This window comes from Solenopsis invicta, chromosome 1 (assembly GCF_016802725.1).
Source record: "Solenopsis invicta isolate M01_SB chromosome 1, UNIL_Sinv_3.0, whole genome shotgun sequence".
Lineage (NCBI taxonomy): Eukaryota > Metazoa > Arthropoda > Insecta > Hymenoptera > Formicidae > Solenopsis > Solenopsis invicta.
In genome coordinates this window covers 18,711,483-18,726,151 of record NC_052664.1, presented here as the reverse complement: position 1 = coordinate 18,726,151, position 14,669 = coordinate 18,711,483, and the positions used below count along the sequence as shown (strand labels likewise).

Sequence of the window (14,669 nt, the reverse complement as noted above, 5' to 3'; positions counted from 1 at the left end):
ACATAAGAGATCCAAGATCCTCCTTACGACAATCCTCCTCCTCTTGATTCACACTTTGCACGAACGCGCGACACTTCGCTTTTCAACTAGTACTCACGCCCGTCGAAAACTCGAGATACGGGATAGAAGGCAACGGAGAGATGCGATTAAACGCGCGACGCGATGTCCCGATCGACTGACCGTTACAGTCTGAAGATCATGGAGGATCCAAGATCCTCACTACGATTCTGGACGATTCGTCTTGATTCACACTTTGCACAAACGTGCGATCTTTCGTTTTCGCTACTGGTACTCACACGCGTCTGAAACTCGAGGTATGGAGACAACGGAGAAGATACACGAAACACGATTGAACGCGACACGACTTCGCACTATGCATCGTATCCGACACGACGGATGTTGGCAAGAACGCCCGACACTTCACTTCACATTCGACACTCCACGACACTCTCGAAATATTCGCTTGCGTCAAAAACTCGTAGGGGACGACGAAGATGCGAGTTGAAATGTGCCGCGACGCGTAGCGACATCGCGCCGTCCTGCCTGACCGACCGACCGACTAGCCGCTGCTCTACTGCGTAGCAGCGCTGCGGCGTAGACGCGGCTCGCGCCGCTACGCAGTACCACGCACTACGCAGTACGGCAGCGGTCGGAAGGTCAGGCAGGACGGCCCCAAGCAGAACAGGGAGTCATCACGATGTCAAAATGATGTCAAAGTGACTGCAAAATGATCATTAAAAGTCATTTTTCAATCAATTACGATTCATTTTGATGTCATTTTGACTTGTTGTTCTGCTTGGAACGCGACGTCGCAACGCGTCATGGCGCGTTTCAACTCTTCGTCGTCCCGTTCGAATTTTCGATGCGAGCGAGTGTTGGTGAATGTTTCGAGAGTGTCGAAAGTGAAGTGAGAGTATCGGGTGTTCGTACATACCAACCGTGAGATACGCTGCATGGCGCGAAGTCGTGTCGCGTTTCAATCGTGTTTCGCGTCTTCTTCATTGCCTCGTATCTCGAGTTTTTGACAGGCGTGAGTGCCAGGAGTGTTGAAAGATTAAAAGCATTGAACTATACTCATACTGGAATGGGCACTAGCCGATTCCAGAAAACGTGACGAGAGAGAGCCATTTTGAAGGGCCACCTCTCTTAATTTGTCGGTATAACAGTCAGAAAATTAGAAAGTTTTTGCAGTATCGGCACACGAGAAACGAGGATAAATATCAATGTGGAAACGAGGAAGAAAGTTAACTTTTGAGTAGGAATGCAAGGTGAATGCTGACGCATGCGCAGAGAACGCTTAGAGAAAGATAAGTGGCCTCTCATGCTATTTCTATTACGTTTCTCGCTTACGGACGTAATATGGCAGTGCCCATTCCAGTATGAGTATAGTTCAATGGTTGAAAGCGAAGTGTCGCGCGTTCGTGCCAAGTGTAAATCAAGAGGAGAATCGTCGTGAGAAGGATCTTGGATCTCGGATGTTAGAGAAGTGCGGCCGAGACGGAGCTGGACGGAGTGACCAGCGGCAAACGGTGAGTCAATTTGTACACGTATCTACTATTTATTCGTCCCTGCAATTCGGTATTCGCGCCTCGTCCTCATTGCGTTTGCCTAAATTAATCATCGGTACAGTGCGACGAATCAGTCAGTCGCGCGAAAGTCATTAGGAAAAATTTGAATTACATACATACACGCGCTCGGCGCTCTCTTCGCCAGGTGTGCCAATAGTCGCTGGTAACGTTTTTCAAGGTCTAACCTGTAACATTGGCATCGTAGTGTATGTCCACGTTGTAGAGATGGCATCTCAAAAATCGTATCACCTGATATCAGCAAAAAATTAAATCATGGTCATTCTCAGGTTTATTATTTTCTTTGTTTCGATTTTCTCATAAAATCTATCCTATCCAAATTTTTTTAGTGCATACTTGTATTCTACAAAAGGATTTTGTGATCTATTAAACTAATTAATTTTATAAAAATTAATTTATTCTGTAACGCGGTCGCTATTCATAATAGGATTCTCTTAATAAGCGTGCTGATGCTTATACAGGTCTAATATGGCTTCTTTCTTGAAGTAGTTATTTGATTGATTGCAGTTTTACTGCTCTATATAGTTTATATTATCTGTAGTGTAGATTTTTAATATTACTGCAGTTTACAGACGGAAGATATATATTATGTACGCGTACATAGATATTTGCATTTATTCTTATATTTTCTTTTTATTTTAATTTTTTTTAAATAAAATCAATTTTTTAAATCTATGGTAGTAAAAGGCCACATCCCTATTTTTCTTCGATTCACATATATTATTAGGCAGTATTATTACAATTTTTATAAATAACTTTAAATAATAAATATTTTATAATTTTGAGTTTAAAATCGATTGAACAACATATGGATGAATGTAAATGTTAAGTTTTTAATAAAAAATATTGATTATTAACAAAATTATTGTATAAAATGTAAATTAAGGACTATAATACACATACTTTTTTTTATTATTGTAGAGTAAAAAATGGTGAAAAATTGCTGAATTAATATAAGAATTATACTAACGTTCAAAAGTTTGTCACTTTATAATTTTTAAATAAATTCACGGTTTTTATATGTACATATAATTATTGAAAATATCAAGTTTTATCTTTGAACATGTGCTATTATTAAAATAAAATATTAAAACAATATAAAATTTCACGATGTTAGTAAATAAAATTCATTTATTAATATTTACAAATTTTATTTACTAATATTTCAAAATTTCAAAACGCTCTGAGTTTCTAAGTGATAGTATAGTAAAAGAACTTTTTCTAAGAAATTCAAAGTTTATTAAATTTTCAAGAGATAAAATTGCGAAGAATCATCGTACCTTCTTTTCAAAAAGCATTTTAAATCTTGGAAAATTAAAAATATTTTTATTTTAAATTTTGTTTAATAATATTTCATCAAGCTGTAGCATTTTAAAGTAAAATTATAACAAAAAATTATTACAAAAATATTGAGAGATTCTAATTATTAATTTTATGTAATTTAAAAGGAATAAAGGCTGTAGAGATAAAATTAAACACAGCTTTAATTTTAAGCTCCAATTTTTGCTTTTTAAAATGCACGTTTAAAAACTGATTTTTTTTCACTGATATAATTAATTTTTCATGAAATACGAAAAAATCCTGAGCTGTTCCAAGCTATTAACTTGCAGTGCAGCATTTGAACATTTTTTCATTTATTATTGATAGTTGAAGCTACATTTTACTATTTAGCTATTTATTTTACAACTATGCAAAATGCATTAAAAAAGTTGTTTTTAATTTTTAATTTTATTATTTTTTATCTTTTAAAAGAATTAAATATTTAAGTTTAAAAACTGGCAAGAGAAGAAAAAAAAGAATTTTGGTAATAAAAAAATAATAAAGTAATTAATAGTTTTTCGCAAACCTTTTCGATCGACAATAGTAGCATTTGTGTACGTCCGTGTGTTGACTTTAATCAATTGCTTTATTTTGAAACAAAATAGAATACGCACAAATAGAATACTGTAATTTTTTTTTTACTGATCAGAACGATTTGTTACGCAATGCTAAACTAGGTACATGGACAGTTTAGTAAATCTGATATTTTGGAATTTTCACATTAAAAAAACAGAATTATTTACATAAATTTTTCTTATATATTTCGGTGCGTATTACGTTTCTCATTTTTTTTATCTATATATTGACCTCTTTAACGGTTTATGATATTCCATTTTCCTGAATTTTAACCATAAGAAATATTTTTTTTTTTTAATTTATACTTTTCAAATCATATTTTTAAAAATCGAATTTCTTGGTCTACCAAGGTAGGTCTATTTTGGAACTGTCTGAACAGTTTCTTTAACACGTTAAGCGCCACGCTGGTCCTTAGGAACCGGCGCTAGACTTTTCGTTCAGACGTTGCCGGTCCGTATGGATCGGAAAAGCCAGACCCGATAAAAAAAACCCATAAAAAATGATAGAAAATTTAAGAAACCTGATTTAAAACGATAGAATTCTATCGTTTTGAATCAGATTTCTTGAACTTTCTATCGTTTTCTATCCGTTTTTTTTTTAATCAGGGCGCTTGACGGCTAACTGTGGTCTGAACGGAACGGCACGTAAAACCGGTGTGGCGCTTAACGAGTTAAATAAATTTTATCTTTCAATTGCTAGTTTCTATGTGACAATAAATATTTATATTTCATAGCTTATAATTTTTTTTTGGTTTAATCCTTGAAGAAATATTTAAACTAATAGATTAAGAATTGAAAAAAGAAGCAAAGAGAAAGCCGTAAAAAAAATAACTTAAGCTATCCAATTACGGCTTCAGTATTACAAACTTTTAATATGGTTTACTTTTAATGTGGTTTCGGCTTTGATTAAAGAAAGAAGATTAAAGAAAAAGTTACGAAATAATTACTAAATTGGTTACGAAATCAATTCTAGTTTAATACGAGTTCCTAATAATCATCTTCAAACAGAAATTGTTCTCTAAATAGTCTTTTAATGAGAACTTCATTCTCCATGAACCACATTCTCGTCCTCGTCGTCGGGCATTGTTGATCATTCTGTTTCCATAGGAATTCTCCAACGGGACATGAAAAATGTCAGGGAACGATAGCACCAGTATATTCGCCTACCCTCGTCCTCTCGTTCCATCGTTACCGAAGGTATGCTCTAGATCCACCAAGGTACGCTCCAGGTTAATAAGTCACGGAACGCGTATATATTCGGTAGTGGTACGGTGGCGGTACGGTGCCACTTGTCCCCGCGAAGGGGTCTACGAAGATCGGATGGTACCATTGCACGCGATCCACCACCAGGCTCCTCCAGTTACAATGTTGAAGCAGACGTTCGATTTTCTTCGTCGACTTCTCCCGGCTGGGAGAAACGTATCATCGATTGGCCGGCCGGTCGGCCGAGCGGCGTGCGTTCTTCGAGGGTGAAGCGAAGGCGAAGAGTCGCCTGACAAAGGGGTAGAACGCGCTCAGCAGAATGCTGGCGACGAACAACGCCTACGGTTGTCGCGATTGCCACCCCTTCGTACCTGGTAGCGTGACGAGCATCGCGACCATCGGCAACCTGGGTACGACACGTCCAAAATTCTCCCCGAGAATCAACGCGAAATTGAAAACATCACCCGGTATAAGTAATTGCACGGATCCGGCGTGCGTTGCACGTATGAAGCGCTTGAGAAACAGGTGAAGTTGGAATTTATTTATTAATTTGTCTATTAAAAGGAAAAGTATTTTGTATACCCGATTGTGATATATTATTATGATAAATATTATAAATATATAGAATTTTACTTTGGAAAAATATCTAAAAAGATACTTTAATTTTTCTGGGAATGTGTTTATAATTTCTAAAGTTGATTACATTTATTTAAAACTTATTTTATTCAACAAATTATGTATTATATGTGTATACATAAAAGTGTGTGTGTGTGTGTGTGTGTGTGTGTGTGTGTGTGTGTGTGTGTGTGTGTGTGTGTGTTGAATGCGCGGTACATACATATACTCAATATTATAAATAAAAATTATAAAATAATAATTGCACAATTACAAGAGTCAAATCACGCAGCAATGTGCAAAAATAATTACAATATGAAAATTATATTTACTCCATAATTAATCTGACACAAAATCGTATGTTTTCTTCAAGCCTTCATTAGTAATACATTCATTTACTTCTCATATCTTCGAATAAAAAATTGGAAAAATATGCGGATTATATGAACATATTATCGACAATGGTTTGAAGAAAAGCTGAAATACGTACGATTATGTATCTGAATTAATTATGGAGTAAATATGATTTTTACATTGGAAATATTTTCATAAACCAATAATTGACTCTTGCCCCGAAAAGTCCGGAGGTCCCAGATTCGATCCCTGGTTGAGGTATTATTTTTCGGAATAAATTCTTTACAGTTTTTTTTTTATTTTTTTAAGGGAGAAAAGGTTCTCACATTTAGATGCTTGTTAGCATCGGTTATTATTAAATTGATTTTCAATTTAATATTGTGATATTCCTGATTCTTGTTCGACTTAGAACTGTGTTTTAAAATCGAAAAGTTATTCGGCGTGCGATTTCATGAACTAGAATCAGCATTAAGATGTAGCTATGACCTATAAGTGCATCGACCCGTATATGAAAACACAATATTAAATGAAACTTATAATTTAATTTGATTTAATTTGACTATCATTGATTTTGTGTGATTGTTCAGTTATTGTTTGAATTTTCGATAGTTCTTATTAACATCGATTTACTATTTAAAATTATAAATATCTAATTATAAATATCTAATAAATAAACACACAACACACACACATATTTAGATGGTTATATCTATCGAAAACAAATTTTGCAAAGTATCCGCTATTTTGTCAAAAATATTAGCAGAAATATAACAATTTATCAAAAAAAGATGTCAAAATGAACTGCAGAATGTATCACATTTCCTAATTATTTAAATGACATTCTAGATATTTACATGGTTACCAAATAATTTTACTTAGTTTCTGCTGGCCATTTTCTATCAGATTGTATTGGCAATCTCTGTTGAAATATAAATTTAATGTAAACGTAATTCATGTCAATTCATCTTTCAACACTTCGAATATTCTGCTCGAATTTGCTGATATAGTATTGACATTTTGTTTATATGTGTGTACGTGTGTGTAATATTTTATTAATTGTATGAGAGGGAATAATTATTTTGCAGGAAAGCAAATGTATCTTCAAAGTTGGATTTAAGCAAGAGGAAACCGGCGGATTATATGGAGCTGGCATACAGAGAAGCTATCTCGAAACTGAAGTATCTGTTAGCTGAATCGTACTCTCCAACGAGCATGTCCGGAACGTGAGTTGACAAAAAATCAAATTTATAACAGAGTATAATAAAATTCTTATACAATATCTATTACAATCTCGACAATATCAATTATAATTTATAAATAAATAAATAAATAAATAAATAAATAAATATATATATATATATGTATATATATTAGTTTAGAAAATCTATTAAAACTTGATGTTCTATCGAGTATATAATAAAAAAGATTTCTGTATTATTAAATAGACTTTTAAAATATTCTTTCCTTCTCTGCATTCTTTCTCTTTCTCCCCCCCGCCCCCTCCCGCTTTCTTCTGTCTCTCTTCAAAATTATTTTATAGGTATTTTATTTCTAATTATCTTCCGTGTATTTTATTATATATAATACACATAACACTTTCTATACAGAAAACAGCGAAGTGTTCGAAGTATATATAAAAGCAGTAACCTGCGAATTGATGAATCTGGAGAAGACACAGATGAACAAAGTATGATTAGCGATAGTTTCCGAAGAAAGGATCTCTCTAGAAATGCAGTTTTGAATACCTTCCCACCTCTCTCGAAAACTATCCAGTCGTCAAAGGCTTACAGTAATATTGCATTGTCAAGAGGCGATCTTCAATCCATTCCTCCGGAATTAACGTCCTTCATCGAACGGCAGGAGGATTATATAGAACAACTGGAACGAGAGTCTCAATACTGTAGAGATGAACTGATCAATCTATTGACCAAAGTTCGCGAGGTATAAATTTTTTTTCTAAACCAACACAATTAGAAAAGCTCAGTAGAAGAGAGAATACGATGACATTATTTTCATTGCTTCAATTACCGTGGTCTCCCACTTAGGTCGTGGCTGAAAACGAGGTATTGCATAGCAAGAATCAAGTTGCATTGTCCAAGTGTGTTCTGCAGGATCATAAAGATCGCTGCGAGGCAAACCACGAGTGTCACAAGCAGGACGCGGGCGGTCACGCTGATAATACATTAGAATACAAGCGGGAGAAACCCTTGGAAGGACCCAGTATAATGTTCGAATCAAGAATCAGCGAGTTGGAGGCGCAATTGACCCAGGCCAAACTAGAGTTGCGAAAGGCGCAGGAGGAGAATCAGGCGAATCTGAAACGTTTGTCCGAGAGCGGCTCAAGTGAGAACAATACCGAATTGAAAGTCGAATTGGATAAGGCTCTACGCGCCAAGTACGAGGCTGAGGTCAAGCTGGAGGAATTGCAAAAGCTGCTGTCGGTCGCGCGAGACAAAGAATCCGAGGCGACGCACAGAGCGAGACGGTCCATGGACGATAGGCAGGAGATCGAGTTTGAGAGGAACCAGAGCGAGATGGAGATTCGAAGATTGAAGGACGAGCTGGAGAGGCAGCACGACAAGCTGCGGGAGGCGGCCCAGGATGCAAACAGACGTATAACTGAGGAGAGACAGCAAGTGGAGCGTCGATACAATCAGCAAATCGAACAACTCACCGCCGACATCGCGACCCATTGGGAGACTACTAACAAGTCGCAGTTGGAGTCTGAGAAACAGCGGCGAGAGATAAACGAATTGAGACGAGAGTTATCTCAGAAGCAAACCGCTATGGATAATTTGAAGAAAGAGCTGCAGAATAAGATATGTAAGTTTATGTTGTTCGAAGTTAAATAAATATTGAAAACTTTAGAATCCTGATGGAAAACATTCTACAAAATTCTAAAAACAAAAAGAAAGCTATGAAAAACAATAAAAAGTAACTGCCAGAATCTATGAAATTTAAGAAATGTTAATAAAATCTATATGAAAATGCTAGAATTTAAATACTATGTAATTTTAGTGAACAACAGAACTAAAGAAATGTTAAAACATTTTTATAGAGAATTTCATCAAAATTCAAAGTTATGTATTGCTACAAATTCCATAAATGTAAAGTTACCCATTTAAATATTATTGTAGTTTCGACATTTTAGCGTTAGGATCTTTATCTTAAAGTGATCTCAGAAAGCTATTAAGTATTGTTGCAGTCTTTACACTCTGTATAAATAAGTAGACGTTTTAACTACTTAAGATTTTGTTTCTCAAATTAAAAAAATTTTTGCATATTTATATTATTTTCTAAAAAATTATAGATTTGCATGAAATATTATTTTCATCAATTTTTTTATGTAAAAAAAATATATAATTTACAATATTATTGCGTAGATATTTCTAAAAAAATAAAAATTTCTACAAAGTTTTAGTAGAATTTTGTATTTATTCATAGAAATTTTTTCCGCCAGGAAAGATCTAATTGTTTGTAAGGAATTTACAAATGAAGAAATATTTTCGTTTTAGCCACCGTGCAGAGTGATTTGAATCAAGCGTTAAGCGAGAAAGACGCGGCGGAACAGGAAGTCTTAACCGGTAAACTGGCAGCTGAACGAAGCGATAGACAGGCTCGTCAAGAACAGAGCAGATTACAGGCAGAAATAAATTCGTATAAGCAACGTTTGGAAAGAGCGGATGCTGATCTGGTACATTGCAGACGAGAAAATCTGCGACTGTCGGAGCAAATAGCATCTTTGGAAAAAGAGGTGAATATCACTCTTCTTGAATGTTTTTGGCGATCGATGCGTATCATATGTATCTATTATTAAAAAGTTAAAAAAAGTTAAAAAAATAAACTGACTTAAGAAATTTTAGCAAAATGCAAAATTATAAACTAAAGTTCTTGTACGTTTTCAGATCAGTATGAGTAAAATTGTACGATCCGAAGAGAATCGTAGCGAAGTTACGCCTAGATTGGAAAACGAGAAGGAATTAACGTCCATGATAATGAATATGGAGACTAAACATGGTAAGATATTACCCTAGATATGCCTATGTTAGGTATATTGTTCGTGAAAAGTGTTATTTGTTGACAATGATTTTGACTTAAGAGTACTATCTTTATGTGTGAGAAATCGGCATGCTAACACTATATATGCCTAGCATAGGCAGAGATTGAGATTTAGTCAATTAACATCGCAACAGGCTGATCAAGGCAACCAAATTTCGCAGCTGCCACGGTGGCGGGCCTAGAAGACGCTCTGAGTAATCAGGCCACGCTCGTCTCGAGATTGACCGCCGAATGCCAATCTCTCACACAGCGTTTGGAAGCTAACAATCTTAAACACAAGTATATTCTTAGTCCGACTTGCAGAAATTGAATGAAAGATATACATAACGCACGTAGTTTCAGGCTGTCAGACGTTTACTTAGATTAGTTGGTCGATTAGTCAAGACTCAAAAAAGTACCACTTGATTTATAATATATTAAGAGGACATGTACATCTAAATGGATCAAAACAAGATCAAAATTTGCGAATTTTGTGGACAAATAAAAAGAAATAGAGAAATCATGTTTGTTCCATTAAAGATTATACTTTTCTTTATTTAAAATTTCAATGTTGTCAAAAAATTTAAATTTTCCTAAATCATATTAAAAAAAAAAAAAATAACATTTAGGTGATCACTGCTATCTTCACAGGACTTATCAGAAAACAAAATAGTATAAACTTTATAAAGTTGAAACCTAGATTTACTATCTGACATAGCCGTTTTAGAAATATTACATTTCAACAAAAAAGCAGCTGGTTAAAATCAACATAGCAGTTTTTCATTATACATATTGCTCGTTTTGGTTGCGACGAAAAAATTAAGCATTGTGAATCTTTCGTCAAGTATTAATTTTTAGTATATAAAAAAATTATGTAAAATTGCAAATTGATGGGACGAGCCATTTTCAAAATCTAATGATTACACATTATCGCAAAATATGATTTAGGAAAATTTGATCTTGACACCATTTTACATTATTTTTTAAAATAAAGTTTAAATTTCGAATAAAGAAAAGTTTAATCTTTACAATGGAGCAAACACGGCTTCTCTATCTCTTTCCACAAAAAATTTGCAAAAATTTGCAAATATGCTTTTAACTAAATTAAATGAAAGTTAACGACTTATAAAATTAATTTAGTTAAAAAGTTATAAACAAAAAACTAACTCGTTAAAAATTACGTTAAGATTGAATTACTTAAATTAGATGTTTTTTTTGAAAAGCATTATTTAAATTAAAAAATAACAATTTTTAAAAGTTAGATTATTCTATACAAGTATAATATGGATCATTAAATGAGTTTAATATTTTATTTGTAAATTAAGTTTATAAAATAACATGGAAATATTTTTTTATGTAAGAATGCATTTTTTTCTTTTATAATTGTTTTTTTTTACAAAAATAAATTTTTATTTTAAATAAAAATTAATAAGTTAAATTTTATGTACTTTAAAAATTATTAGTTAAAATTAAAAATTAAATTATTTAAAATTAACTAAATCAAGTTAAAAGTTTTTAACTTTTTAATTTTATTATTTAACTTTTAATTTTTTAACTAGTTACTACTAAACCCTGATAAATAATATATAGCGTTTGTATTTTTTAAAGTATCTGGCAAAAATTTTTTTATATATAAACAGGGTGATTATTAATGACTGTTTCCATGTTTTACCATAGGAGCATGATTTACCGACGGATACGTATTTCTAACATATTATTATATTAGAAATTACAAATGCGTGCTCCTATGGTAAAAAGTGGGAACAGTCATTAATAATCATCCTGAATATACATAATTGTATATCAAATATGTTCATATAAATTAAAATAATATATCTAATTATATAATAATATACGAAACATTTTTTCCCGGGCACTACTTTCAAATTAGCAGTTATATGTGTCAACTGTGGCTCTCGTTTTGACCCGACTAGGTGTGTCTCTTTAACACCCGTTGCTGTGCGATCGTTTATTACGATGTCAATTAGTAGATAAGAATGCACCATTTCTTCTATATGTATATATCTGAGGCTATTCTGTGTTGACAGAGGGGGTCGTTGAGAGAGATGTGACAACGGTTGGGCAAACCGCTTCGCCTTCGAGCAAGAAACGTACTGTTAAGGTTGATCTAAAAGTAAAAGTAATTCCGAAAAAGAAGTCCGACACCTCCAAAACATCTCTATCAGCACAGTAATAGCGAGAGTGTATCCTAACTGCAAATGACTCTATTATGCATTTATTATGCCTCGATGTGACGTTGATTTTCCGCTAATAGTTAACTTTTAACCCCGTATCTGTTAAACTATTTACACGTTTATCACAGGGAAGAAATGGCCGGCTTACAAAGCAACATAGAGCACTTATCAAGTAAAATACAAGACAGCCTTATAAGTCACGCAGGTATTAATTTTCAATTAATTTCTACACAAATCTGCAATCAAACGCACGTACACACATCGAATATCGATCGAGTAACAAGGATTATCTTCCAGGAGGAATTGCTATGGAAGCTAACGATGGTACTGGAGCTTTTCATTATAACGCTACGACGGATTCAGTAGTCTCGTCGCATACGAACGGGTTACCAGTCGGTGCTCAATCATCGCAAATGGTACATCAGGGATACGATACGGCGAGCGGTCAACAAGAAGTGGACGAGGAGTCAGAAATGTATTCGAACGCGCCTAAAAGAAACGATCGAATGCCGGGCGACACGTATGCCTTATCGAGCGATCACGCGGGCGCGGTACAAAATAACTTTGTGCCTAATGCAATGGAAACTGCAGGGATGTATCAGCAACAAGGAGACGTCCAAAATAATGAGGCGTACGCAGTGGATGATTCGAACATGGAGGCTTACATGATGGGGCACGACCAAAATCAATATGACGAATACGATCCTTCACAGTACCCGGAAGAACAGTATGTTAATGGCAACCAATATAACGTAATGGCGGAGCAGGAAAATAATCAGCCTAACTCCGATGTAGCCAGAACCAGTACTGAAACTCTGCACTAACGTATTCTGTATTAATGACATACGCATATATATAAATATAATGCTCATGAGTAAATACATGTAGAATAGAGAATGTGTGAATCGAATCTAGTTTCGTCAGTTATTTTCACAAACCTTCTCTTGAATGAAACAACTTATGAAACAAATTTTTTCTCTTCTCTCTCTACTTTCTTCTCTATTATATTGTAACTTTATATTTAAAATCATAATAACTTACTGGTCTGTATTTCTATGACAAACTTCTAATTATATGTAGTTTTAAAGTAAATATTTTATTAAACATGCATAGAAAAATTGCATGAAAATTGAAACTTTAAAAATGAAGCATATAAACTTGTGGAGAAAATCAATTAATTGAATTAAAATTCAAAAATTTTCTGATTTTTTAAATATTCCACGTGTTGTTTTTAAAAATATAATAATTATTTTATTTTTATTTTAATGAAAAAAAAAATGCGAATTAAAAAGCAAAGCATGTATTTTCTAATTGTTTCTAATCAAAGAAGTTTGCTTTCTTTTTGACAACACAGAATTACATAAATCTTTGTTAATGATAATGATAATCATCTTTTTACTTGGAATTTAAATTTTCCACAAGAAAATATTATGTTAAAACTATCATAGCTATTTATATATTTATGCTATATTAATTAATAAAATAACCATTAATAACAATTTTTTTATTATGATAAAATGTTATTTCAAATGTTATTTTTAATTTAATAGCGGCGATTTTTTTGTATATATTAAATTTTGTTATTTCTAATTATTCTTATCGCTTTTTTTACATATAAATATGTAATATTATAAGTATGCGCTCTGAAATCCTTTCCGGCAACTAGTGACAGTTTAGATAACTCTAGTTAGACTGTAGAAAATATCGCTCAGCTGACCATTCGCCGTGCGATGAAAGGCACGATGAGCTATTCTATATATTGTAGTCGGATTTAGTTGCGTCTTTCGGCCCGATTTTCGTGCCTACGCCCACTGTCCTTTCTTTGTTGCTCGGATTTTAACTGGCAAACCGCCGGCTACGTTAATATTTTACCTGCAGATTCTATTCAAATAAACATACAGTTTAAGACATACAGTTTAAATTAAAAAGCATGAATATTTTCAAAAATTATTAATTTATAATAAAACAACATAAAAAATAGGGTTAAATAAGTGTCTAAACTGCTGTTTTAATGTTGATAATAGTAGAAAATGCATTTTCTCCATAAAATATAAAAATTCTATCGTTTGTTTATAGCAATTATGCAAATAAAAATTTGTAGTTTATTTTATATGTACATTTGTTCATGTATTAGAGATTTTACGAAAACAAACAAACAATTGTACTTAAAGAAATTCGTCAAAGTAATTAAAAACTGGGAAGACTTTTTTTAAATTTAACTTTTCAAGAAATGCAGGGAAAATGGCAAGTTCTCAAACTTATGAATGGCATTATATTATATATACCAGAAATAATGCTAACGTTCTCAATTAAATTGTATACATACAACATATGTGGCATTAAGCGCCCTTAAAAAAATGCGTCTCCATGCCATATGTTAAATCGCTTAGACCCGGTCTCATCATCTCTGGTTAACTTGATCAGCCGATTAAATTTAAGAATAGTCTATTGTAAGACTCAAAACTGATCATATCTTAATAAATCTTTATCGTCTATTTTTTATAAAATTTTATAATTTATTTATATAAAATAGACTTTAAATCAATAATTAAATAATTAAATAATTAAATCATTATTTAATTAAAATAATTAAAAAATTAGACAAAGAATAATAATCAGTTTTAAGTTTTGTAGTTGGCAAGTCATAAATGTAATCAACTGATTAGGTTAATCAAAGTTGATGAGACCGGCACTTACAGTCAATATTACGTCGTCCCTGCTTAAGAGAGATGAATCATATTATATAAAAAAAAAAAATGATATTAGGTTGGCAAAAAAGTTCG

The 14,669-nt window shown here is 33.0% G+C and overlaps 1 protein-coding gene across 4 annotated transcripts; it reads left to right on the top strand.

The window, feature by feature from the left end:
* The first annotated feature begins 770 nt into the window (after nucleotides 1–770).
* On the top strand, nucleotides 771–12,796 carry LOC105201169 (serologically defined colon cancer antigen 8 homolog). Of its 4 annotated transcripts, XM_039449460.1 has the most exons (11): nucleotides 772–1,529; nucleotides 4,589–4,678; nucleotides 4,746–5,209; nucleotides 6,739–6,876; nucleotides 7,261–7,594; nucleotides 7,699–8,476; nucleotides 9,169–9,407; nucleotides 9,559–9,670; nucleotides 9,874–9,991; nucleotides 12,015–12,091; nucleotides 12,184–12,710. In XM_039449460.1, the coding sequence occupies exons 3-11, from the start codon at nucleotides 5,004–5,006 to the stop codon at nucleotides 12,708–12,710; spliced, it is 2,529 nt and encodes an 842-aa protein (XP_039305394.1). In that variant the 5' UTR covers nucleotides 772–1,529; nucleotides 4,589–4,678; nucleotides 4,746–5,003. The 4 variants fall into 4 exon arrangements, with proteins under 4 accessions (XP_039305409.1, XP_039305394.1, XP_025988634.2 ...); XM_026132849.2 differs by having other exon boundaries at nucleotides 774–1,529; nucleotides 4,589–5,209; nucleotides 12,184–12,796; XM_026132851.2 differs by having other exon boundaries at nucleotides 777–1,529; nucleotides 4,589–5,094; nucleotides 12,184–12,796.
* Nucleotides 12,797–14,669: the final 1,873 nt, after the last annotated feature.

Coding starts and splice junctions, on each gene's coding strand:
- LOC105201169 (XM_026132849.2), top strand. CDS start 5,004: ATGCTGGCGACGAACAACGCCTACGGTTGTCGCGATTGCCACCCCTTC. Junction 7,595..7,698: donor TATTGACCAAAGTTCGCGAG/GTATAAATTTTT, acceptor TCTCCCACTTAG/GTCGTGGCTGAAAACGAGGT. Junction 9,671..9,873: donor GAATATGGAGACTAAACATG/GTAAGATATTAC, acceptor CAAATTTCGCAG/CTGCCACGGTGGCGGGCCTA.